This window comes from Podarcis liolepis (assembly GCF_965112155.1).
Source record: "Podarcis liolepis genome assembly, chromosome: 15".
Classification (NCBI taxonomy): Eukaryota; Metazoa; Chordata; class Lepidosauria; order Squamata; family Lacertidae; genus Podarcis; species Podarcis liolepis.
Genome location: NC_139566.1, coordinates 11750504 through 11773895, shown reverse-complemented (window position 1 = coordinate 11773895; position 23392 = coordinate 11750504). Strand labels below are relative to the sequence as shown.

Genomic DNA, 23392 nt, shown 5'->3' with positions numbered 1-23392 from the left:
CGAGGTACCACTGTATACTGTTACAAAGGTTGCACACCACCCCAATCGCTGCCAAGCGGTAGCAAATTTCCAGGGGGTTCCAGATGCTTACCCGGGTCCTGTTTCCGTTAGGAATTCAGGCATGTAAGAGACTGTAGCATTTTAAGATATATGGTTTTACACCTCTATACACCTGGATCTAGGTAGAGGAAGAGAGTTCACAGCATTAGCGGGGGGCTTGTTCCTCACAACAACACAGCACTGGAGCTCATGGCATCCGGCACACCATTTCCATGCCTTTTTCTCAGCCTGCCAATATGGTTCTGCCCCACCTGGCCTCTGCCTGGAGCTCTGGCACCTCCTTCTCCTTCCCAATAACACTTGCTAAGCAGCCTCTCTGTTTTAAAAGGGGCACATTTTTCCTGTGTGGCACCTTGCCGCTGCCCCCCATCACTTTGGGCAACCGCCCAAATCTCCCGTCTCTGTCTACTCCTCAGAGCAGGAGGGAAGGGTAGGTTTTTGCATTGCCAATGGCCCTTAATAACCCATTACCTGACTCTCCATTGTTTCTCAACGACTCTGCATTTAGCTAGCCCAGCAAGGCTCATTTGTGTAAACCCAGGAACTTCTGTGTGTGGCCCACTTCAGAACTGCTGCAGCCTGTATTTTCCATTCAGTATCCCAAATAGTACTGTATCTAAATTCTACCATTTTACTAATTTCTGACATTCACTAACTCTTAGCAGTTATGAGTGCCCTTGCATCCCTAAACTCTGTTACCCCTAAATCTGTAATAATACATTAAGAGCTTTGTGGTACCCTAAAGGCTTTGGTCGCCTCCACACCATATATTTAAAGCCCATGGCTTCCCGCAAAGAAGCCTGGGAACTTTACCTCCCACAGAGCTAAGTTCCTAGCACCCGTAACAAACTACAGTTCCCTCTAACTGAAGACATGTGCGATAAACTATTTTGGATTTAAGGGTAGTTCAACAACAGCACACAATGAAGGCTGATATAGTGCAATTGTTGCCTAGTCTAGGGGTGTCCAACATCGTCCCTGAAGAAATCTAAGCCCAAGGTGATCCATTTGGTCAGAAACCCTGAAGGCGTCGCCATGTCGTCCTCTCAGTTCTAAGCATGGCCAATTTCTTCCATCACCCTGGCTGCTTCCATGAGATTCTCCTCAGCTACTTGGATGGCACAGTGCATTATGGCTCCTGGTTTGAGGACACCAAAGTCTGACTGAGCTGCAAGGAGGAGCTGGAGGTTTCCCATGCCACCTATGATGATCTACATGAGGGCCTGGAGGACTGTGCGGCACGACTGGGTGCCTTCCTGGATTCCACCTGGAGGCATTGCAGGTTCGTGAATGGTACATGCATCCCTCATGAGATGATCGATACAAGCCCGTTCATGAGGAAAGGCATTGCTGGAGACTGGAGGAACCACTTCTCCTGCCCACTGCAGGCTGAGCTCTTCGACAAGAAGCACCAGCAGCTAACAGGAGACCACTGCCTAAATTTCATTGACGGCTGCATGATCAAGGAGCTTGACAAGTGGCTGGAGGTTCCCAGTGTGTTCCGACAGCCACATCCTGCACAAGCTTTGCCAGAAGAGCAAACCCCCTGTATGGAGGCTTTGAAAGCACCTTTTCCCATGCCTGATAACAGGTAAGTCCGTGGCCCACATAACCAGAAACAGTCTACTTCATCCTTTCCTAGGCTGGTGTGCTCCAGATGTTTTGGACTGCGGATCTCATCAGCCCCAGCCAGCATAACCATTGGTGTCAATAAGAGTTGTGGTCCAGGGCTTCTGGATGGCACTGTGTGGAGCAGGGGTGGGGGAAGCCTACCATTTTTCTCTCATTCACACACACAGGTTTGACATAGCTTTGAAGTCTTCCCTGTTCCTAAGTCCATTATACCACATTGGCTACAGCAATTCTAGGGTGCGACCTGGAGAATGGGCAGTGAGAACCTGAGCTCTCTGAATCCCACTTCATGAAAGGCCAGGAGCCAGCACAGTCAGCCCGAGCCACAGTTAAAAAGATAACCGGGTTTTGTTAGCAAAAGCCACAAATCTACAGATAACCTGGAAGTGTTTGCCTAATCCATCTTGCCCAATCAGGCTTCCTGCGTTCTGCTTTTCAGCAGTTCTGTGGAATCATGAAAGAAAGAGTACCCGAGCCCCACCCTGGAGTATCAACTCTGCCTTGCACAATAAAGTCACAGATGGAGGCTGATTTTACCAGCCAGGATGAGGCACAAAAGCAGACACGGCACTGGCTACACCAAGCTAAAAATGAACATTAAAAACTAGTGGCTCTCAGCTGGAAGGCAAATCTTGCCATAGGGAGCCCAACAGGATGCAGAGACACGTTCCCACCCACAGTTTACTCTCCTCAAGAAGATGTTGAAGACCCAAAGGAACCTGATTTTTCCTGATTGAACCAAGAAAGGGACACAAGACTCTTGTCTGGCACGCTCTTTCAGCTGACACTTATTTTCCTGCAGCCAGAATTGAGATGGCAACATTTTTTCAAATTCAGTTGATGGCTTTTCATCAGGGCAGGGAAAGGAAAGAAGAGGAGATGCCTGGGGTTACCAGCATAGCTGTGGGAGTTAAGACCATTAACATCCACCACTCCTTGGGTGCAACATTTCAAGAGTGCAAACACACCACCACCCCAACAATCCATAAGACAAGCTCAACCCTTTTGAATCCCTTGCAGGAAGGAAGATAAGGACTACACAGCCAAGCCTGAAAATCCCTCATTTTGCAGAGGCTGGTTATGTTTTATTGGATTTTTTTCTCTTTTCCTCTCATTTGTGTTTTTTAAATTTCACTTGTGGAAAAAGAAGAAGCTGACGAACAAAACCACCTTCCACCCACTTCCTGGCCCAGCGGGGTCCCTGACGTTCCTTAAATAAAGTGGGGGAAGGGGAAAGACAATGGGATGAATGTAGTAGTGAAGCAATATGGAAAATGCAGCTTCCTGGTGCTAAAAAAAAAAAAAGGCGATACAGCATAGCATTCTTGGGAGCCAGAGCCCAAAACCGGGGGTAGTGGGGGCGACAGGGGGGGACGGATGGGCCTTGGTTTGGTCATGATCCAGGGAAGGAAGATGGGTGGGTGGAAAAGAATAGGGTTTGGCTACACAGACCTGCAATATCAACAAGGGAATCAATGGGTGGCGTGGGAGGAAGATCAGGGCCAAAGCATGCCAAGATGGCCATAGGTGAGCGGGGTCCTGCTCAGACCACACCTGAAGCAGACTCACAGAGTTTGCCCAGCTGTCCAAAAGATACATTCATCGACTGTGGAATGCAGGAGCTGGGAAGCCCCCCGCGACCCACCTTCCTTCCTCCCAGTAGTTCAGTCTTGAGGAAGGATTAAATTAGATCAATAAACCACCCGCCACTTGGGCGAGGGGAAGCAGCAGCAGCAGCGCTAGTGATGGAGGGAGGCCATATTACACATTTCTCCTCCCGCTAGAGGCCAGCAGGATGTCTGTTCCTAGAGCAGGCTGGGGAAAACGGGGCACAGCAGGGAGAAGACAGCTAGGAAAGCGAGGAGCTGTGAGACAGGGTGCCCTGAGAGGAAAGGTTTTAGGAGTGGCCGGGGCGGAAAGGATGTGGTGGTAGAAAAAATGGCAAGGAAGCAAGGGACACCAAGCCCCCGCCCCTGGCAGAAAAAGAAAGCAGTTGCTACATGCAGGGGAATGAGTGCGGTGGGCCACACAGCATCTTGACCAAATGGGGCCTGGAGACAAGGGGCGGGGGGGAGATGCACAGACACTTCAGCCCTTTGCCAGCTAAACCCTGCCTGCTGACAAACCAGTCAAATGCCAGTAAGAAGGACAGGACACAGGAACTCAGGCTTGCCCTAGCAAAGTCCAAAGACTCATGGGGGCAGGAAGCAAAGGGAGACTGAAGCGAAAGATAACGAACGCTCTGCCCCAGATTAGAAACACAGTTTTGGAGGTGGGGGAAGAGAAGGGAGGGCAGCGTAACGAAACCAGCAAAGAGAACCATTGCCCAGGCCTTGCCTACCTTGGGGGGTGCGGAGGGGGAAGGAGGGCCCCAAGGCAGACGAGCATGTCATCACCCCCCACTTCCCCGTTGTAGGGAAGCTTGCAACCTGTACAGAGCCCACCCTCAGCCCAACCCACTGCCTCCCGCAACCCCAATACCCCTCCCACACAAAATCCCCTACAGAGTTAAGTGACAAAACAAAACAAAACCCCAAAACCAAAATAAACAGGCCGAGGATACTCAACAGCACTTGGAGCAGCTGAGCTGGAAGGGGAGGGAGGTCCCGTCCCCCTCCGGCGAGGTATCATCCGGGAAAGCCACCTTCGGAGAAGAAAAAGAAGCAGGAGGTGGGGCTGGACCAGAAGGGGAAGGGCAGGCCCCCTCTCCCCACAGCCTGCCCCCCGCCCCCCACCCACGCTATCCTCATGTCCCTCCTCCTCAGCAGCAGCCACCGCCTCCTTGTTTGACCGGAGTGCTGTCAATTTTCAGGTTGGGTCTGTCGCCTCCAGCCGTGGCACCCGGGCCCATGCGTTTCTTGATCTCAGCCGCCATAGTCATGAACGACTGCTCCACATTGGTGGCATTCTTGGCGCTGGTCTCCAGGAAGGGGATCCCAAGCGAGTCTGCAAATTCCTGCACGAAGAAAAGAGAGAGGGGAGGTTAGGAAGGAGCAAAGAGTCCCGGGTTTTATTATATAGGTCAGAGGCTCCTTGCAGGACCTCAACTGCAAGGCCAGCAGCTGAACCATCTCCCATAATCAATCTACATGTACAATGAGGTTGTTGCCTGAGGCCTTTCTTCACATTCTCCTTCAATTTGTTGCTTTAATTTGCTGTTTTTATACTACAACTACTACTACCACTACTACTACTACAACTACTGTTATTATTACAATGTACTTTGCTCCTTCTATTATTGTTAGCTGCCCTTGGACAGTTCTTTGTTACAGTTATTTTCCTCCAAGGAGATTCAGGTAGCGTACCTGCTTCTCTTCCGCCTCATGTTATCCTCACAACAACCCTTTGGGGCAGCTTAGGCTGAGCATGTTTTGCTGAGCAGGGATTTGAACCCTGCTCTCCCAGGTCCTAATCCAACACTCTAACCACCATACCACCACTGGCTTTAGCTTGAAGGTGTGGGATATAAATAATGCAAATCTGCAGTAGCCAACATGGTGCCATCGATGTATTGCTATACTACAACTCCCACCATCCTTAGCCTTGCTCACTAGGGCTGATGTGCTGCAGTCTGGAGAGCACAATGTTGGCTATCCCTGATGTAAGCAAATAAAAGCAAATATTCCAGAGAAGGGCCGGGAGGTTCCCAAGGCATTCTGACATTGAAAGATATGACCTAGACACCTGTCTGTGCCATAAGAGCAAGTATAGTTTGAAAAGCTAAAATAAACAGAACTCTGCCTCTATTCGGAGCATCTGAAAGGCAAAAGTAAATAATAATTAATTTGCTGATCCAGGACAGCTGTTTACAATGGGGCGTTTGAACTGAATTGCTTTGCCTTCCTTTGCTGAAGTGTTACATGCAAGAGCCAAGCCTATGAAGAATTCTGTGTTTTTAAAAACATTTCCCCCCACTAAACTATGCCTATGGCTGCTAGGTGTTTTGTTTTTTGTTAAAGACTATTTGTGCCTAAGCTGCCTGCAGGGTTATGCTGAAGTCCTTTCAACAACATTGCACTCTGTCACATGCAGACCAGGCCTGATGATGCGGTGGGGAACTTCAGGCCTGGAGTCAAAGGTGCCTCTCCAGGCCATCTACCTGGACCACTGAATTCTCCCTAGGCTACACTTCTCCCACATCTTCCTGGTGTGCTTTTGCCTGGCTGGAATTGTGTTGAACTCTGTTTGGATTGAGGCTAAAGGAGGGAGAGTGCCTTGAGGATGAGAGGAAAAAGGTTGTTGATTTGCAGGGTTTGCTTGTGCCTGCCTGAAGAACCTAAGAAAAGCCTGAAGAGCATAAGAAGAGCCTGGCTGCTAGATCAGGTCAGTGGTTCATTTAGTCCAGTGTCCTTTTCTACCGGTGGCCAACCAGATGCCTGTGGGAAGCCCTAAAGCACAACAGCCAACTTGCTATTCTTCCCAGCCACTGGCATCTGACGAGATCGGGCGTGTTCAGGGTAGTATGGCCGTAGACTTCATCTGCCTTGCCTTCAGCGGCTCACCTTGGCAGTTGTGTAGTCCACCACTTTTTTTGTGGTCAAGTCGCACTTGTTGCCCACGAGAAGCTTGTTGACATTTTCACTGGCGTAGCGCTCGATTTCCTGCAGCCACTGCTTCACGTTGTTGTAGGATTCCTGAAAGGTGGGAGCCCACAAGAGGGAAGAGGATGAGAGGCAGCAGAGCTCAGACTTCCAAGCCTGGCCATCAACCTGATTATCCCTTGGCACTGGAAAGGGCCGCAGGCAGACTAGACAGCTTCATCAATGGAAAGAATCTCACAGAATACTTAGTGCAAAACTCAGACCCCCCAAGAACTTCTGCCTTAAGGAGAACTTAGGAAATTCTGAGCTCTCCGAAATTATGGCCCTAGGGTTGTAGGCAACTTTAGTCCTGTTCAGAGAACATCCACTGAAATTGATGAGCATGACAAACTTAGGTCCAGTCATTTCAATGGGTCTACTCCAATTAGGACATCATTGGATCCAACCCATGCATCAATTCACAAAATACATCAAGAAGAGAGGTAAAAATGTGCCGGAATGGAGCTTTGCTCGCTCACTCCAGTTAACTGTTCTGCTTTCATCATTTTGGGTGTTTTGACTTTACAATTTGAATTGCTCCTGTTAATTGGGGCTGGAGAGATAATTGCTTCTCATGGTCTCTAGTTAGACAGAGCTGCCTTTTGATTCAAGACACCGCTACCAACACAACCTCTGGAAATGGGAGCATTTGGTCCACCCTTCTGAACAGATGTCAGCCATAGACCATCTTCTGTAGAAATGAGGTGGGTGATTGGCTTTTACACTCATGGTGCTTCTTTCCCACTGTTCCTCCTCACCCCCAGAGCTGGATACCCTAAACAGACACACACAGATTTTTTCATCTTCCCCCAACCCATCTCCCACCCCTGCTCTAACACAATGCAGCCATTACTCTACCTGATCCGTTACGTCGTACACCACAATTATTCCATGTGCCCCTCGGTAGTAACTGGAGGTGATGGTTCGAAACCGTTCCTGCCCGGCCGTGTCCCACTGGAGAGGGAAGAGATGATAACAGTTGTGGCTCAGCACCATTAGATTACAACCCATGGATGAAACTGGATCTTGCAAAACCTTTAGACAGAGCTATAGGAATGTGAGTCATCTTCTCCACAGAGGAATCAATGAACAACCCAGAATTCTGGGATTAGTTCCCACATCCAAAAACTCCTCTAAAGACACTTTTGAAACCAAGAGATTTACAGACTCACAATTTGCAGCTTGATAGTTTTGCCATCCAACTCGATGGTGCGGATTTTGAAGTCCACCCCAATGGTGCTAATGTAGCTTTCTGTGTAGGTGTCATCCTAGGAAAGAGAGTGTTTCATCAACAATAAGTAGTTGCAGACAGAAGTCACCGTTCCTGTTCTCAATTCTCTTTTTGTGGGTGGGGGAAAGGTGTCTCAAAATGCAACCAACAATTCTAACACTCAAGATTCCCAAACACACATGAAACAAAAGCAGTGTACATTTTAGGGAATGGCATTCATATCCAACCAACCTCGGCCAGCACATCCATGCTGGGTGGGGTTATTGGGAGTTGTAATCCAAAACATCTGAAGGGCACAGGGTTGGGGAAGGCTGGCATATGCCTAGAATGCCAACTGGCAAGGAACAACTGTAGTGTGAGACCACTGTATAAACCACGCATTACACAGTGGAAGGAGGGGGTGGAGGAATGCACCAAAACCAACTTTTCCCATGTCTTCCTGCGCAGTCTAGACCAACGATTCCTCACCCCAGGACTGTTCCAAGTTCAGAGGTTCTTCAAGATCCCATTAGGGTTTCCCAATGGGAATAAGTTCAGCAGCAAGAACATCATAGTTAATAAAGGTTTTATTGTGGCTTTCAACAATCAGTGTCTGAATCTGAAGGCTGGGGAGGACTGCAGGCAGCTAGTACTGAAATGGCCACCCAACTCCAGTGCAATGGCTATTCATCCTGGCTTTCTCCAGTTTGATTCTCCTCCACCTCCTGTTTTGCTTCTACCTTCTGACTGCAAGCCTGCAGGCAAGGTGGTATGTCTAATACAGCACTCTGAAATGGGAGATCTCTTACTGGTAGTAGTACCACTGTGATTGCCTTTAAATGTTTTTAGATAATTTTTCAAATGTTTTAAATAGGTTATTTTATTTTAAATTGCATTGTTTAAACTGTTTGATGTTTGCCACCCTGTGCTTCTTTGGCAGGAAGGGTGGGATAGAAATTTAATAAATAACAGAATTTTTAGGCTCATGACAACTACTCGATTGTGGGGGGAGTCTGTTTCTTAATCTGTGCTCAGCTCACGTGAGCAATGCATTTAGCAAAACTCTCTACACTGCAAACTAGGGTTCCTTGGCAGACATGTTGGAATGGAAGAGGGATTTCCTAAAGACCAGAAAAGTTTAAAAACTGTATCACTATAGCTGCTCATCCTGAGGGGCAAACAGAGAAAACAAAGCTTCCTCACAATGAATGTTGTATTTTTGTGTGTGTAAAGGGGGGGGTGAGATAAGAGATTCCAAGGGGATTAGTCACAGGTCTTGTGCCTCTTCCGTTGGCTCAAATCTCCTGAAAAGCTTTAAGAAAACTCATCACCAGGAGGCAGCTCCAATCAGTTGCTTTCTCTTAGGCTCACTAACGATAGGCTAGGACAAGGGTTGGGGAAACCCCTTCACCCTGAGGACTGCATTCCCTTCTAGTAAAGCTTTTGAAGGTGACATGCCAGTGATGGGTGGGGAGAAAGGCCAAAGTGAGCAGAGTAGCCTCCATCCAGAAAAGAAAGAGGGATGTGCAGAGTCAGGGGTGGCCCATCCCATTTCACCACCTGAGGTGAAACAGGAAGGTGTCCTCAACTCCTACTACTGCCCCTGCTGAAGTCTCACTTACTAGGGATCAAACTCAGATATATAAGCTGGGCACCAAATGGCTCCTTAAGTCCCCAAAATGGAATGCCTAGTTGCCATTTTGAGGACAGATGGCTTGAAAGTCATATTATTCAATACAAATTTTCGGTTCCTGATTTTTTTTCTGATTGTGTAGATAAAATATCATGGATAGAATTATACATGATGTCAGGGAAGAATTAGAGGTTTTCAGTTTATCAGAGGGAGAAAGCATTCCCCAAGGGGGGGAGGAGAGCAGTGAATCTAATAGAAGGGAGCAAGAGGAACAACAGGGAGGGACCGGTTGTTCACAGGAAAGGCAAGGGTTAAGTTCTAGCTCAGATTCGGAGGAGAGGAGATACAGGCCAGCTCTAGCCAGGAGGTTAGAAAAAAGAGCGGGAAAGCGAAGGGAAAGGCGCCTTCGCCATTTTGAGAGTGGCTGGTCATGGAGAAGCAGAGCTCAGAAGGTATCTGAAAGAAGTGACTCTGAGGAATAATAGTTAAGAACTGTTTATAAGAATGTTTTGTTAATACGCAATAAAAAGTTTTATAAAAGAACAAGAAGCGTTTGTGTGGTGATCTGAAGAGGACAACGACCAGTCCTGACAGAATACCTTCTGCTCTGCGCCTCTTCACTATAAGTAAAGAAGGAGAAACCAAAATGGATGGAGCTGTGGCGCCAGTTGGGCAAGGAGAAACCCCCGCGCTCCAGCTAACATTACAGGACTTATGGCAACAGAACTTACAGTTGAAAAGTCAAGTCGACGTACTATCGGCAGCACTGGGAGAACATAGAACCATGCTGCAATCGACGTGTGGAGATAGAGTGAGTAAAACATTTACTGTACGCCCACGTAGCTTCAAGGGAGAAAGCTCTGAATACATGGCTTTCAAGACAGAAATTTCTTACATAATTGAGATAAAGGATAAAGAATTTCAATCTGAGCAAGAGAAGGTTGCTTATGTGATTAATTTCTTGGAAGGGAGGGCTAAGGACTGTGTTATACCCCTCATATCTCGGAGGGATGTCGCCCTAGGAAATCTACAAATTTTTCTGCAGTATCTAGACACAATTTTCTTAGACCCTGCGCATGAAACAACCACAGCTAGGCAGCTGTTGAGAATGAGACAAGGAAAAGACACTGTGGGAGTTTATTGGTCCAACTTTAGTTTGCTGGTGCAGAAATTAAAATGGGATCTGAATTCCCCAACAGTTGCAGCCCTTTTTAGGGAAGGACTGAATAATGAGATTTTAGACCAATTGGCCCAAATGCCAGAACATAGTTCCTTGGACTCTCTGGTCCGAACGTGCCTGCAATTGAGCCTACGCGTGGAACGGAGGGCTAGTGAAAAGAAGGAACAATGGAGACCACGGTGGCGGGAAAATAATATCGAAAGTACAGAGAGCAGAGCGGGCAACGTGACAGGACGAGAGCGGCCAGAGCCCATGGAATTAGGAGCAGCCAGACCCCTCCCAGTTACTACCTCTTCCATGGTAAGAGGAAATGCAGGGAAAGGAAGAGATGCAAGGCGTTGCTTTGTCTGTGGAAAACCAGGGCATCTAGCACGACAATGTCACAATCGTAAAGGATGGGAGTCTCTATCTGGAGCAGACATGAGACACGACAATTGCCCAGAGGAACTGCATCAGGGAAACGAATGTCCCCGGCTGGAAATGGGAGCTTGCAGCCGGGTGGAGAAGCAATAGAAGGCTCTCACGCGGAACCACCTATCCCAGGGCTAACGGTGAAGGTGCAACTACAACTACCCAATGGACACAGCGTCCAGGTAGAGGCGTTGTTAGACTCAGGAGCGTCAGCAGATTTCATAGACCAGAAATTGGTACAGGAACACAAAATCGCTTTGTTACCTTTGAGTTCCCCACTGCGAGTGAAAACAATCGACGGCAGACCGCTACTTTCAGGAGAAGTGACTTATGAGACTCCACCAATGAGAATGGATATGGGTCATCACTCAGAGACCAGGGCATTTCATGTGACCAAACTAGCTGGGCACCCAATGGTGCTGGGCATGAGTTGGCTCAATCGTCATAATCCGGTAATTGCCTGGCATCAAAGATCTTTGGTTTTTGGTTCGATATATTGTATGACACATTGTTTGGGGCAAAAGGGAAAAATCTCGGTGGAAGTAATGGGAACAGAGGTAGAAGGGAAGTTGATGGGGAATGAAAGTGAGATTCCATCACAATATATGGCTTATCAGGATGTTTTTTGTGAAAAAGAAGCAGATAAACTTCCACCACATAGGCCCTATGATTGCAAGATAGATCTAGTCCCTGGGGCACAGTTGCCACCAAGCAAGATATATGCCATGTCGGAAGTAGAATCTGCAGCATTGAGGGAGTTCCTGCAAAAGAATTTGCAGAGAGGTTTTATTAGAGAGTCTACGGCCTCTGGGGGTGCTCCTGTCTTTTTTGTCAAAAAGAAAGGTGAGGAAGGGGCACCAAGATTAGTATGTGACTTCAGAATCCTTAACAGTCAAATGAAGCCTCGTGTGTGCCCACTGCCACGTATAGATGACCTCTTAGAGAGAGTAAGGTCAGCCAAAGTCTTTACCAAGCTTGATCTACGAGGAGCATATAATCTGATAAGGGTCAGAGAAGGGGATGAGTGGAAAACCAGTTTTTGTACTAAGTATGGTGCATTTGAATTCTTGGTAATGCCTTTTGGCTTGCAAAATGGCTCAGGGGTATTTCAAACCTTCATCAATCACGTCTTAGCAGGTATACTGGATCAGTTCTGTGTCTCTTATTTAGATGACCTCTTAATATATAGTGAAAGTATGGAGGAACACGTAAAACATGTCACACAGGTGTTAGAGAGATTGAGGACCAACAGGTTATATGTGAAGTTAGAGAAGTGTAAATTTCACACACAAAAGGTGGAGTTCCTGGGATATTGCATTTCCCACAAAGGGGTGCACATGGACCCCAGTAAAGTTCAGGCAGTGGTGGAATGGGAGGCACCTAAAACTAAGAAAGATCTACAGAGGTTTTTAGGATTTGCTAATTTCTATCGTAAATTCATAGGTAATTACTCCAAAATCACAGCGCCACTAACTGATTGTCTAAGAGGCAAGGGGCCATTCAGATGGACTGAGGAAGCACAGAAGGCCTTTGATAAATTAAAGGTGGTGTTTGCTTCAGAAAAATATCTTATGCACCTAGATCCAAGTAAGCGTATAAAGGTAGAAACTGATGCCTCTGACAGGGCTATTGGGGCCATTCTGCTGCAACAGGACAAGGAAGGGGACTGGAGACCCTGTGCATTCTACTCTAGAAAATTAAATCAATCAGAACAAAACTACACCATATTTGATAAGGAACTTTTAGCTGTGCACGCTGCCTTTAAAGTGTGGAGACATTTTTTGGAAGGGGCATCACATCAGGTGGTGGTACAAACAGATCATAAGAATTTAGAGTATTGGAGAACTGCTAGACAGCTAAACCAAAGGCAAATTAGGTGGGCAGAGTTTTTTGCTGGGTTTAATTTTAGGATTGAGTACATACCTGGGCATCAAAACATTCGTGCAGACGCGCTATCGCGCAAACCTGAGTATATGGAAGGGGAAGCACCTCCCAAGTTGCGAGAAATGCTGAGATCGGATCAGTGGGGGTGTGCAGCCGTAGTAGTGGACGGCAGGGAATTCCAGCAATTGACAGTAACAGATGAGTTTGCACAAAAGAAAATGGAGGAACTGAGAAAAGGTAAAGGGGAAGAGGAAGGTTTCAAAGAAAAAGATGGATTGTTGTACAGGAGAGGGGTGCTGTATGTACCTGCAGGTGAATTAAGAGGTAAAGTGTTGAGGCAACATCATGATAACCCGACTGCAGGACATTTTGGTAGAGAAAAGACCCTGTATCAGATCACACGGCAGTTCTGGTGGCCAAAGTTGAGGGAGGAAGTAACACAATATGTAAGAGGTTGTGAAGTATGTCAACGAGCCAAGGCACCCAGAGCAGCTCCCGCAGGGTTGTTGCAACCTATGCCCACGCCAGGAAGGCCTTGGGATGTGGTGTCTATGGATTTTATAACGGATCTACCGTCATCGCACAGGCAAACAGTGATCTTTGTAGTGGTTGACATGCTAACCAAGATGGCACATTTCATACCATGTACCAAAATTCCGACCGCACAGGAAACTGCAAAGATGTTTTTAGATAATATTTTTAGGTTGCATGGTATGCCATCACAAATCATTTCAGATAGAGGGGCCCAATTTACATCACAATTTTGGAAGAGGTTAATGCAGTTACTAGATGTGGAGCTAAGCCTCACGTCAGCGAGACACCCGCAAACCAATGGGGAAGCTGAAAGAACGAATGCAACACTACAACAATATCTGAGGTGTTATGCTGGTTATCAGCAGAGCGGGTGGTTAGAGAAGTTGAGTCTAGCAGAGTTTGCGTATAATAATGCAATGCATGTGTCTACGGGCAGAGCCCCATTTGTGGCAAACTATGGCTTGCACCCAAGGGCATTCCCAGGTCAAGAGGAGCAGTTAGCAGTACCAGCAGCAGAACAAATGATAGAGGAGTTGAGGTGCATGCATGAGATATTGAAAGAGGATTTGGAAGAAGCTAAAGAGGCTTACAAAAAAGCTGCAGATAGGCACCGGCGAGTTGGGGAAGAAATACAAGTAGGGAGCTGGGTATGGCTGTCTACCAAGGGACTACCAATACGAGGGAAGTGTAAAAAGCTAGAACCAAGGAGATTGGGACCTTTCCAAGTAAAGGCTCAAATTAACCCAGTCGCTTTCAAGCTTCATTTGCCTGAAAATATGAGAATACACCCTGTATTTCATAGATCTTTATTGTCAGTGTTTGTACCAGCACATAAGTATCAAATCTCAAGGGAACCACCTCCTTTCCCCACCATGATGGGGGAAGAAGAGACCGAAGTGGAAGAGATATTAGACTCGAGAATAAGTAGGAGGAAATTACAGTATTTGGTTGCATGGAAAGGGTTAGATGAGTCTGAGAACTCATGGGAACCAGCAGAAAAAATTAACGTTCCGGAATTGCAGCGAGAATTTCATAGAAAATATCCCCACAAGCCAAAACCCCAGAACTGGCATCTTCAAGAAATTTTTGAAAAGACAGATAGCGAGGAAGAGGAGTTCATAGGGTTCGGTCCTCCAGAAATAGAGGAGAGCGAGGAGGAGGAAGGGGGGCTTAGGGGAGGGGGTGATGTCAGGGAAGAATTAGAGGTTTTCAGTTTATCAGAGGGAGAAAGCATTCCCCAAGGGGGGGAGGAGAGCAGTGAATCTAATAGAAGGGAGCAAGAGGAACAACAGGGAGGGACCGGTTGTTCACAGGAAAGGCAAGGGTTAAGTTCTAGCTCAGATTCGGAGGAGAGGAGATACAGGCCAGCTCTAGCCAGGAGGTTAGAAAAAAGAGCGGGAAAGCGAAGGGAAAGGCGCCTTCGCCATTTTGAGAGTGGCTGGTCATGGAGAAGCAGAGCTCAGAAGGTATCTGAAAGAAGTGACTCTGAGGAATAATAGTTAAGAACTGTTTATAAGAATGTTTTGTTAATACGCAATAAAAAGTTTTATAAAAGAACAAGAAGCGTTTGTGTGGTGATCTGAAGAGGACAACGACCAGTCCTGACACATGATGTGTGTGAAAACAGGCAAGATCCAAGGATCCCCAGGCGTGCATCTTCAGATGGTGGAGATGTCAGGTGCCACCCTGGTGCCTGGGCATCTTCACTGGGTAGCAAGTGGCTGGTAGCCAGGTGCAAAATGCACTGCTGGTGGAGAAGCTACGGTTTTCAGTGAAATCCTGCAGCACTATTGTGAGATTTTGCTGGAAGCTGTGGTAGTCAGCACAACTCTTCTCCCATGGTAGGGCACCACCACTGGAGAAAGAAGGAGAAGAGGCAGCGGCTTCTGGCAAGATCTTGTGGACCTCTCAAAATGCACCATTTGAAATTCGCCACACGCCAGGTGCATTTTGAGAGGTCCACAAGATCTTGCCAGAAGCCGCTGCCTCTTCTCCTTGTTTCTCCAGTGGTGGTGCCCCACCATGGGAGAAGAGTTGTGCTGACTACCACAGCTTCCAACAAGATCTCACAAGAGCCCTGCAAGATCTCACCAGAAGCTGCAGCTTCTCCACCAGCAGTAGGCAAGGCACCCATGCGGCACCCATAGTGCCATCACATGGATTCCGCCACTTGAGGCAGCTGCCTCAAGGAGGATGTGGTCTGGAGGAGGGGGTGCGGCCTGGGAAGCATGCCATAGACCAGACAGGGAGCCCGGGAGGGTTGCATTTGCTCCCCAGGCTAGGAAGAAAGGTTGCCACTTATGGCAAAAGTAAATACTTACAGCAAACCGCAATAAGAGACATGACTTCCCCACACCGGAGTCACCAATCAGAAGCAGTTTGAACAGGTAGTCACTGGAAAATAGAAAGAGGAGAACAGACAAGTTTTGTATGGATAGAAAAAGTATCGCTCATCATCATCTGAGCTAATTTGTTTCCTCTCCAGACACTGTACCTGACTCGGCAGTGAGGACATTCTTATACTAAGCTTGAGTATTCTGAATATTACAGTAATATAGCACAGGATCTGGCTGCCCCAGAAATCCAAGTTCTCTTGTGAAATTGTTCAAGGGAGGTACAAAAACATCTTGATTGTTATCTACTGAAGAAATCAGGAGGAGCCAGAGCAAGCCAAAGCAGAAACCATTAGGTCCCAAGTGGTACTGCCCCCCCCCGCCCCCAATTATCAGCCTCCTCTCTGTTCTAGCTCATGTCCCAGCTCACCCAACAGGAAACTGAAATCTGTCTTATACCAAGTCACACCAATGGTCCACATGGCTCAGTAGCATCTACACTGCCTGGAGACAGGTCTCCAAACTTTCAGGCAAGGGAATGTTCCCAGCACTATCTAGAGATGTCAGGGATTAGACCAGGGACTTTCTGCATAAGAAGCAGATGCTCTAGCACTGAGATATGGCTATACCCCAGATTATCTGTGGCCGGCAGGTATTCTGTAAAGGAGCACCTCTACACAAAGTGAAACATGTATTTGAAATGCAGCAAATTGCATTAAATACCCCACCACATTTGTTTCTTTGACAAGGTTATCATTTAGATGAGTTTGCTGTGTATGCACAAGCCTTGAGCAATGTTTGAATGTTCTGTTTGATTGTTCAGGTCTGACTTCACTATCCAAATAAATCATCTTTGTAGGAACTGTCACAATGCACTACTCATCGAAAGCAGATACTTCCTTGGAAAGTCATAGGGTAGGGCTCTGTGTATATGCCATGATTATGTACTCTGCTGGGTTTTAGAAATGTTGCTTGGCCTCGGCACTCACCAGAGACCCAGCCCTGCCCTTATCCCAAGGTGTGGGTTAAGGTCTCCGCTCCAATTTTCCAGTGAGCATTGGAGGACCAGGGAAGGAGGGGAGGACTTATAATGCTAGCTTCAGAAGTGCTTAGAACAGGGCAGGGAGCCTGTGTACTCCAACCCCCATCAGCCCCAGCCAGCATAGACAGTGGTCAGGGATGATGGGAGTTGTAGGCCACAACATCTGGTTTGCCAAGGATGGGTTGTGGTGGAGGCACTAAAAAAGCAGTAAGAAGTTCCACTGCTTTCTGAGAGACTGAACTTCAAGGTGAGCATCTCCTTCCCTTTTCCAGATTCGACAAGAGGGGTAGAGCCCCTTGCCCAATTAAAAGATGCAGTCGCCAGTGACAAATGCAGCAGTGGACTTCTGGCACTATGTCTAATAATTCCTATGAATCAGTATGGTTAACTGGCACTAGGGACAGTAAGGCCCAGTAGAAACATAATTCTCTCAATCTCTTACTCATGGTTAAGCAACAGGGAGTGAGTCAGGGATTCATGCACTCTCCTCCCCACACACCCTAGTGAAAATTTATCCCTGCCTTGCTTCACTTTTGTCAGAGCTAACCTACAGCAACATCAACTCTAACCATGGTTAGCTTTAACCAGTGTTTGCAAACTGTTTCAAACACAGGCTCAATTTTAAATCATGGCTAACTCCTGCCACCTGGAGCAGCCTCCTCTAACCTGGTGCCCTCCAGAAATGTTGAACTACAATGTTCTGGCTGGGGCTGATGGGGAGTTGTAGTCCTCCACAGAGAGACACATCTAGCACCATCACTATACATCTTTTATTTGTAGGCTGAAGATGCCTGGCCTTTTTGCACTTAAGATATAGATATTTTAGGACCCATACCTGTTGTGCTTGTAAATTGTTTTAAACTGTTTTCAATGTTGTATTTTACATTGCTGTGACCTGCCCTGGGACTTTGTGATGAAGAGTGCATAATATATCTAAGAACCATCATGCTCCCAGCTGAGTCGCTGGGCCTTAGAATCAGAGAATTGTAGAGTTGGAATGGGACATCTAACATCCATGACAGATGGTCATGCAGCCTCTGCTTAAAAACCTCCAATGAAGGAGAGTCCACAGAGGGAGACAGTTCCACTGTCTTACTCAGGCCCTCTGTCTTACATCGTTCCTGTTCCAAAAAGCCCCAGAATCACTTCCCATTATCCCCCAACTCATCTGAAGTTGCAGCTCAGGGGACTACCACAGAAAACTTCTGGAATCTGTTTCACAACACCACCCCTTTGCCACACCACCAGCACTGCTGCCAAGGATCCCCCTACCCCAAAAGCACAACAGGGCACTTGACTATCAGGCTGTTCTCTCCCATGTATCAAACTGTAAGTATAGCCAACAGTCAGAAGGAAGGAAGTTTCTTAATTGGAGTGTTTGACTAGTGTGCGGGAGAGGTGACAGGAAGCAGGCGAGTCACGAGATGGTGTGCTGGCACTTTTCCTGATTAAGCACAGAGGGAAGGGACTATCCCTAATCTTGGGGGGTGGGGGAGGCAATGCCATTCACAAAGCAAATGCATGCCAATAAAATCTAAAGTCCCAAGCCTCAGTCATGGACTCAGGTGACCTTAGGAATGCCACCAATTCCCAGCTGTTCCTCACTCACTGCAGGTTTGAGAAAGGAAGGGCAAGATATATACAAGCCCTGGGCCCAAAGGGACAAACAACTGCGAAACAGACTTCAAAAGGTTTTAGCCTGAGCTAGAGGTAGCCCCAATTCTGTTGAACCTAAATTCAGATTAAAGGCATCTGACCCAGATCACATGCTTCTGATCTATTTGCCAGATTGCACCACAACCTAGAACGCATCTGTTTTTCCCCAGCCAACTCACAGCTACCAGGGCAGGGGAGTCAGCAGCTGCTAAAGAGGCAGTCAACAAACTTGAACTGTGAAGACCAAGGTGTCCTAAAAAGTTAAGGGCAGCCAGACAGCAAATCCATTCTGCCAGGAAAGGATGGCACATGATCTTCAGGTCATTTCTTTGAACACTTCCCGTGAAAGAAGACCCTGGAACTTAAAAGAGACCTCAAGATTGTTTTTCAGAGTAGTTATGACAATCCAACCATCTTGTTGACACTTTATATACACTTATCTCCCCCTGCAAGACCGAAGATGATTTCTCCTTTCTCCTTATTTTAAAACTACACCCCTTTACTTCAGAACACCAGACCTCTATAGGACATAACCAACATCCTTTCAAGGCTAGAAACCTCTAGCAATTTAAGAAACAGGTCTGTACAAAGCCAAAACCACCACTGTAGTTCTTAAGGTGCCATCCATAGTAAATGTTTACAGACCTAAGCGTCGAGCAACCCAATATTTCTGCCAATGCAGCATCATGTTCCACCTTCACCCCTAAAAACAGGAGGTTCCTGTTGTAATGTGGGTTTACCAGCAGAATTGATGCTTTCTGGATTTGTGCAGCCAAGCACTTAATGCGCTGATTAGCATGTAGCAAAGTGCTACACAGACATCTTATCAGTAATGTATACATCAGTCCTGTAAGGTAGATCAATATTATGATTCCCCACATTGCAGCTGGAAGGCTGAGAGTGTCTTAGCTTGCCCCTAATGAGTTAACAAAAGAGGCAAGATTTGAATTGGGAACTTCTTGTTTCCACAGCTCAGTTTCTTAGCCGCTATGCTAGGTTAGCTCTCCACCACAGTAAACTACCGTATTTTTCGCTCTATAACACGCACCCGACCATAACACACACGTAGTTTTTAGAGGAGGGAAATCCGTAGGCATGCCACCCGTAGGCATTCCCTCCATAACACGCACAGACATTTCCCCTTACTTTTTAGGAGGAAAAAAGTGGGTGTTGTGGTGCAAAAAATACGGTATATAGCCTGGGCTCAGCATTCAGAAAAGATACTGCTGTCCTTGGCGTCAATGAAACAAAGTCTGGCCACTGAGTCTGCAGCCACTACCAGTTTTAACTTTGCTAACACATTACCTCAATGGTAACGGCATTCATGACCAGCTAAGTAAGAGCTGATAGAGAAGAAACTCCTGTTTTTTAAACCAAAGGTACCAAAGCTGACCCGATAAGCTACAGTAGCCTCTGCAGAGGCTATGGCAACCACAGTCAACCCTGGATAATGAGGGTGAATGTTTCTGGGGATGGCTCAGAGTAGCCATTCCCAAAAGGTGCAGCAGATCATCCTGATGGGTAGCTGTTAATCCTTTGCAAACAAAGTCCACAGAAGAAACTGGCCCAAAGAAGGCTGTTCTAGCCTGCTTGCCCACACTGGAAAACCAAGAGCTTAGAATAAAACATATGCGGGGAACCTGTGGCACTCCAGATGTTGCTGAGCTACAATTCTTTTCAACCCTAACCATTGGTTGGGCTGATAGGCCACAGGCTCCCCATCCCTGGAATGAATGTAAAACCAATGATCTCCTGGATGATCTCATGGAAGCATTATTTATTCTCTACAGAACATCTGGCAAGTAATTCTTTTACAAGTCAGAACTAGCCAGAGATGCAGCAGAAAGGACCAAAGATCCCAAAACTATAGTGGCCTCAGGCCCACTATTGCCGGGCCCGAAGATTTCATGAGCCCATTTTGAGATTCATGAGTCTCCCGTGCTACATACAATGGCCAGAGCTCTGTATCTCCAAGAAAGTGTGCCTTTGAGCACCTGCATAGTGCTTTCCCTTCACACTCAGTGACTAAAAGCCCAACTACTTGACATCTGGGAATTAAACAACAGCATATTCTGCTCAGAGTCTTAAAGGGATGTCGCTCAATAGTTAAGTACATGCTTTGCATGCAAAAGATCCTAGGCTGCATGGGAAAGACTTCAGTCTGAAGAGCCGCTGCCAGTCAGCATGGACAAAATTGAGCTGGGTGGACAAATGATCTGAGCTAGCTTATGACAGATTCTTATCTTCTATGTACGTTCTTTTGTCCAACCTTGGTCCAATGTTGGTCGTATACAGTAATGCCAATGGGTCTACTCTGCGTAGGACTAGCCAAAACAGATGGGTTTGAAATGTGATTGTGCTAGCCAATAAAAGAATAGCTTTCAAGCCAGTGCCTCCGCACAGTGGTGTGTTAAGGGGCTCTCCCATTCTGAGCAGATAGGAATACAGATGCTCCCAAATACCTGTGCTTACTTGGTACACAGTTTGAAATTACTGTTTTTACAAACTACTTCAGTTTAACAAAACTTGTTTCAAGTTCTTAACAGCTTGAAAGAAGCAGGAGTTTGAGTTAATGCCCGAATCCCTGCTTGCTTGCTCATGAACTTTACTTGTAAAAGCCCCCCGCTCTTTTCTACCACAGTTGTAGGACTATTTACACAGCAGGAAAAGTTACCAGAAACAACTTTGGGAGAACCTCGCAAGGCCTCAATGAATGTGGTCAGATGAACAGTGTCAACTACAGAAGCTAGGCCAGGCCAGGCCACCTAAATAGCTTCTACAGAAGACAAACTCCAGCAAACACAAAGCATCTTGCAGCACCTTAAAGACCTTAATTGTTCACTGTGGCATAAGACTTCCTAGGTCAGAAACCACATAATGTGGCAAGTGGTCACTTAAGTGGGAAGGTATATAATATAGGAGGATCTAACAGCAGATTTGTAAACAACTACTCACCTGATTGGGTGGATACTTTCCTGTACAAAGTAAAAAAGACACGACAATATAGTGGGAGCACATGATGGAGTTGGAAGATGTTTATATGAACTCGAAGACTATTCCACTGAACAGAAAGTGAGATAGACACAGGAATTTACATCCTGATTTTATGCTTCTTTACTTGGAAGCAAGTGTCACTGAGTAAAACAGTCAACTTTCAAGCAAGGGTGAATAGGATTACAGGTGTTTTTTTCTTTGAAGGGGTGTATAAGAACAGACTCTTCTTAGTTAATGAGGACATACACAGAAGCTTAACTTTATATGGGGTAGGGATCCTACAGCCCTGCAAATGATGTTAGACTCCAACTCCCAGCAGCCTGCATCGTCAATGGCCAGGGGTGATGGGAGTTGTAGTCCAGCAAAATCTGGAGGGCCAGATTCCCCATCCCTGCTTTACACACACACAGGTACATCTATATATAACATTTATGTATACCTCACTTAATCAGTGAATCAACCTTTCATCTTCCTCTTCCACCATCCGTTTGTCTATCATACATCTTAAGGAAACACTATCTGCTTTCAAACACCCTGTGAACCCTTAAAAACAGGCTAAACCTCTCTTTTCTTAATTGCACACGTTGTTTTAGATATTTCACAAAACAAGTGAACTAAATGCATTATAAGCGAAACAGAGCGGTATGCAGGTGTGTAAAAAAGAAATGGAAAGGGGGAAATCATGAACACTGGGGGTGGGAATAACAGCACAAGATGCTAGTAGTTGCAAGGGGAGGGCGGAGGCAGAGGAGTGGTTGCGGGAAAACACAGCAGAAAGTTAGGGAAAGACAGACAAGGCAAGTGGGCAATTTGGGGGCAGGAGGAAGAATGGCGCAAGACCAATGTGGGGTGAAGAAGACTAGCAGGAGACACATAGTGGGAAGTTGGGGACAGACATAAAAAGCCACCAAGGACAGGAGGCACCATAGCGCAACGGGGCTAAACAGTTCATGGGAGAGGAAGGGGTTGGCACAAGAGTCGAGTTTCTGTCGTTCCCTCCAACCAGTTATATGTATACTACTCCCCACACCTATAAGGAATGGGCTAAGGTGTATGTGCATGCGTATTTGTGTGTGTATATATGTATATATTATATGTATATATATTCACCCTCTTCTCCCCCACTCGACACCGACTGTCACCGGCGCCCTTAGGAGAACCGGGGGAGGGAGTCTATCTAGGCCTCATATGGGGGGGAAGGAAGAAGAGAGCCCGGAACTTCAGCCCCTCCCCTTCCCCAAAGTAGAAGCCAGTCCGCCCCCTCCCTCCGGCCAGGCCCAGCGGAGAAACACTCACTACTCGGGGTTCATGGCGGCTCCTCCGCGGTGGTAGGTCGGCGGCTGACTAGCTGCTTCCCTCCCTCCTTCCTTCCTTCCTGGCTAAGCTGGTCCGGTCTCTCCCTCACGCAAGATGGCGGCCGCTCCCTCCTCCCCTCTTTCCCTCAGGTGCGACTTCTCACCGCGCAGGCGCCAGCGCGTAGAGCACGCCGGGAGATGTAGTCTTTTCCTCCCCTCCCGCTCTCCAGAGCAGTTTTCGAGGCGCTTTTGCTCCCGCAGCCCCACCCATCGCCTTCCTGGCCACGCGAGGCATTGTGGGAAAGGGAGTTCTAGGCCGTTCACATCCTACGTCAGCCTCCCTCTCGCGCACGCCCCGCCTCGAGTCGGCTTTCACACCGCGTGACCTGTGCGCTCGCCTTTGCCTGCGCAAAGGTGTCTGGGAGATGTAGTTCGCGCTGCAACGCTCAACTGAGCAAAAGTGCAGCAGACTCTCTTTCTGGGAGTGCAGAGTTGAAATTATTTGACCTTACAAACGCAGTACTAAGAATGGCTACTCATACATTTCTGACTTGAGGCCAATATAAAACTGGAAAATATAACAAATATAGGCATGCAGTTATCAAAATTAAAAAATGGGGGTGTTGCTAGACAAACTATCTCTGCTCCAGTACATGTAAAATAATTCACACATTGGGATGCACTGCCCTTTTGATTTTTTTGCAATAATTGCTGTTGTCTAGTTACATGCTGTATATTGACTCTGCTGCATCTGCAGTCCACTGTGCTTGTTATAACAGCTTATTTTCATCCACTAGAACCCTTTCAGTTGGGAGGGATCATCTGTGACTCATCTAGCTTGTGCATTGGGGTAGAACTGATTTAATTATCTTTAAATATCACTGATAGATGGGTGTCAAGAGAGAGAGCTCTGCTTTGAATCTCTGCAGAGTTGCTATCCAGAAGTGC

General features: G+C 46.9%; 1 protein-coding gene and 1 long non-coding RNA gene across 2 annotated transcripts in view; one reads left to right on the top strand and one right to left on the bottom strand.

The window, feature by feature from the left end:
- The window catches only part of LOC310694567, a 120768-nt gene extending 117655 nt beyond the window's left edge, over window positions 1-3113 (top strand). The window contains exon 2 of the long non-coding RNA XR_014519756.1: window positions 147-3113. This is a non-coding gene — a long non-coding RNA (uncharacterized lncRNA). The remainder of the gene's footprint in view (window positions 1-146) is intronic.
- RAB1B (RAB1B, member RAS oncogene family) lies at window positions 2743-22741 on the bottom strand. Its single transcript, XM_083477670.1, has 6 exons — window positions 22446-22741; window positions 15446-15518; window positions 7445-7540; window positions 7131-7226; window positions 6195-6326; window positions 2743-4648 (listed from the first exon to the last, which is right to left on the bottom strand). The coding sequence occupies exons 1-6, from the start codon at window positions 22457-22459 to the stop codon at window positions 4454-4456; spliced, it is 606 nt and encodes a 201-aa protein (XP_083333796.1). The 5' UTR covers window positions 22460-22741; the 3' UTR covers window positions 2743-4453.
- Window positions 22742-23392: the final 651 nt, after the last annotated feature.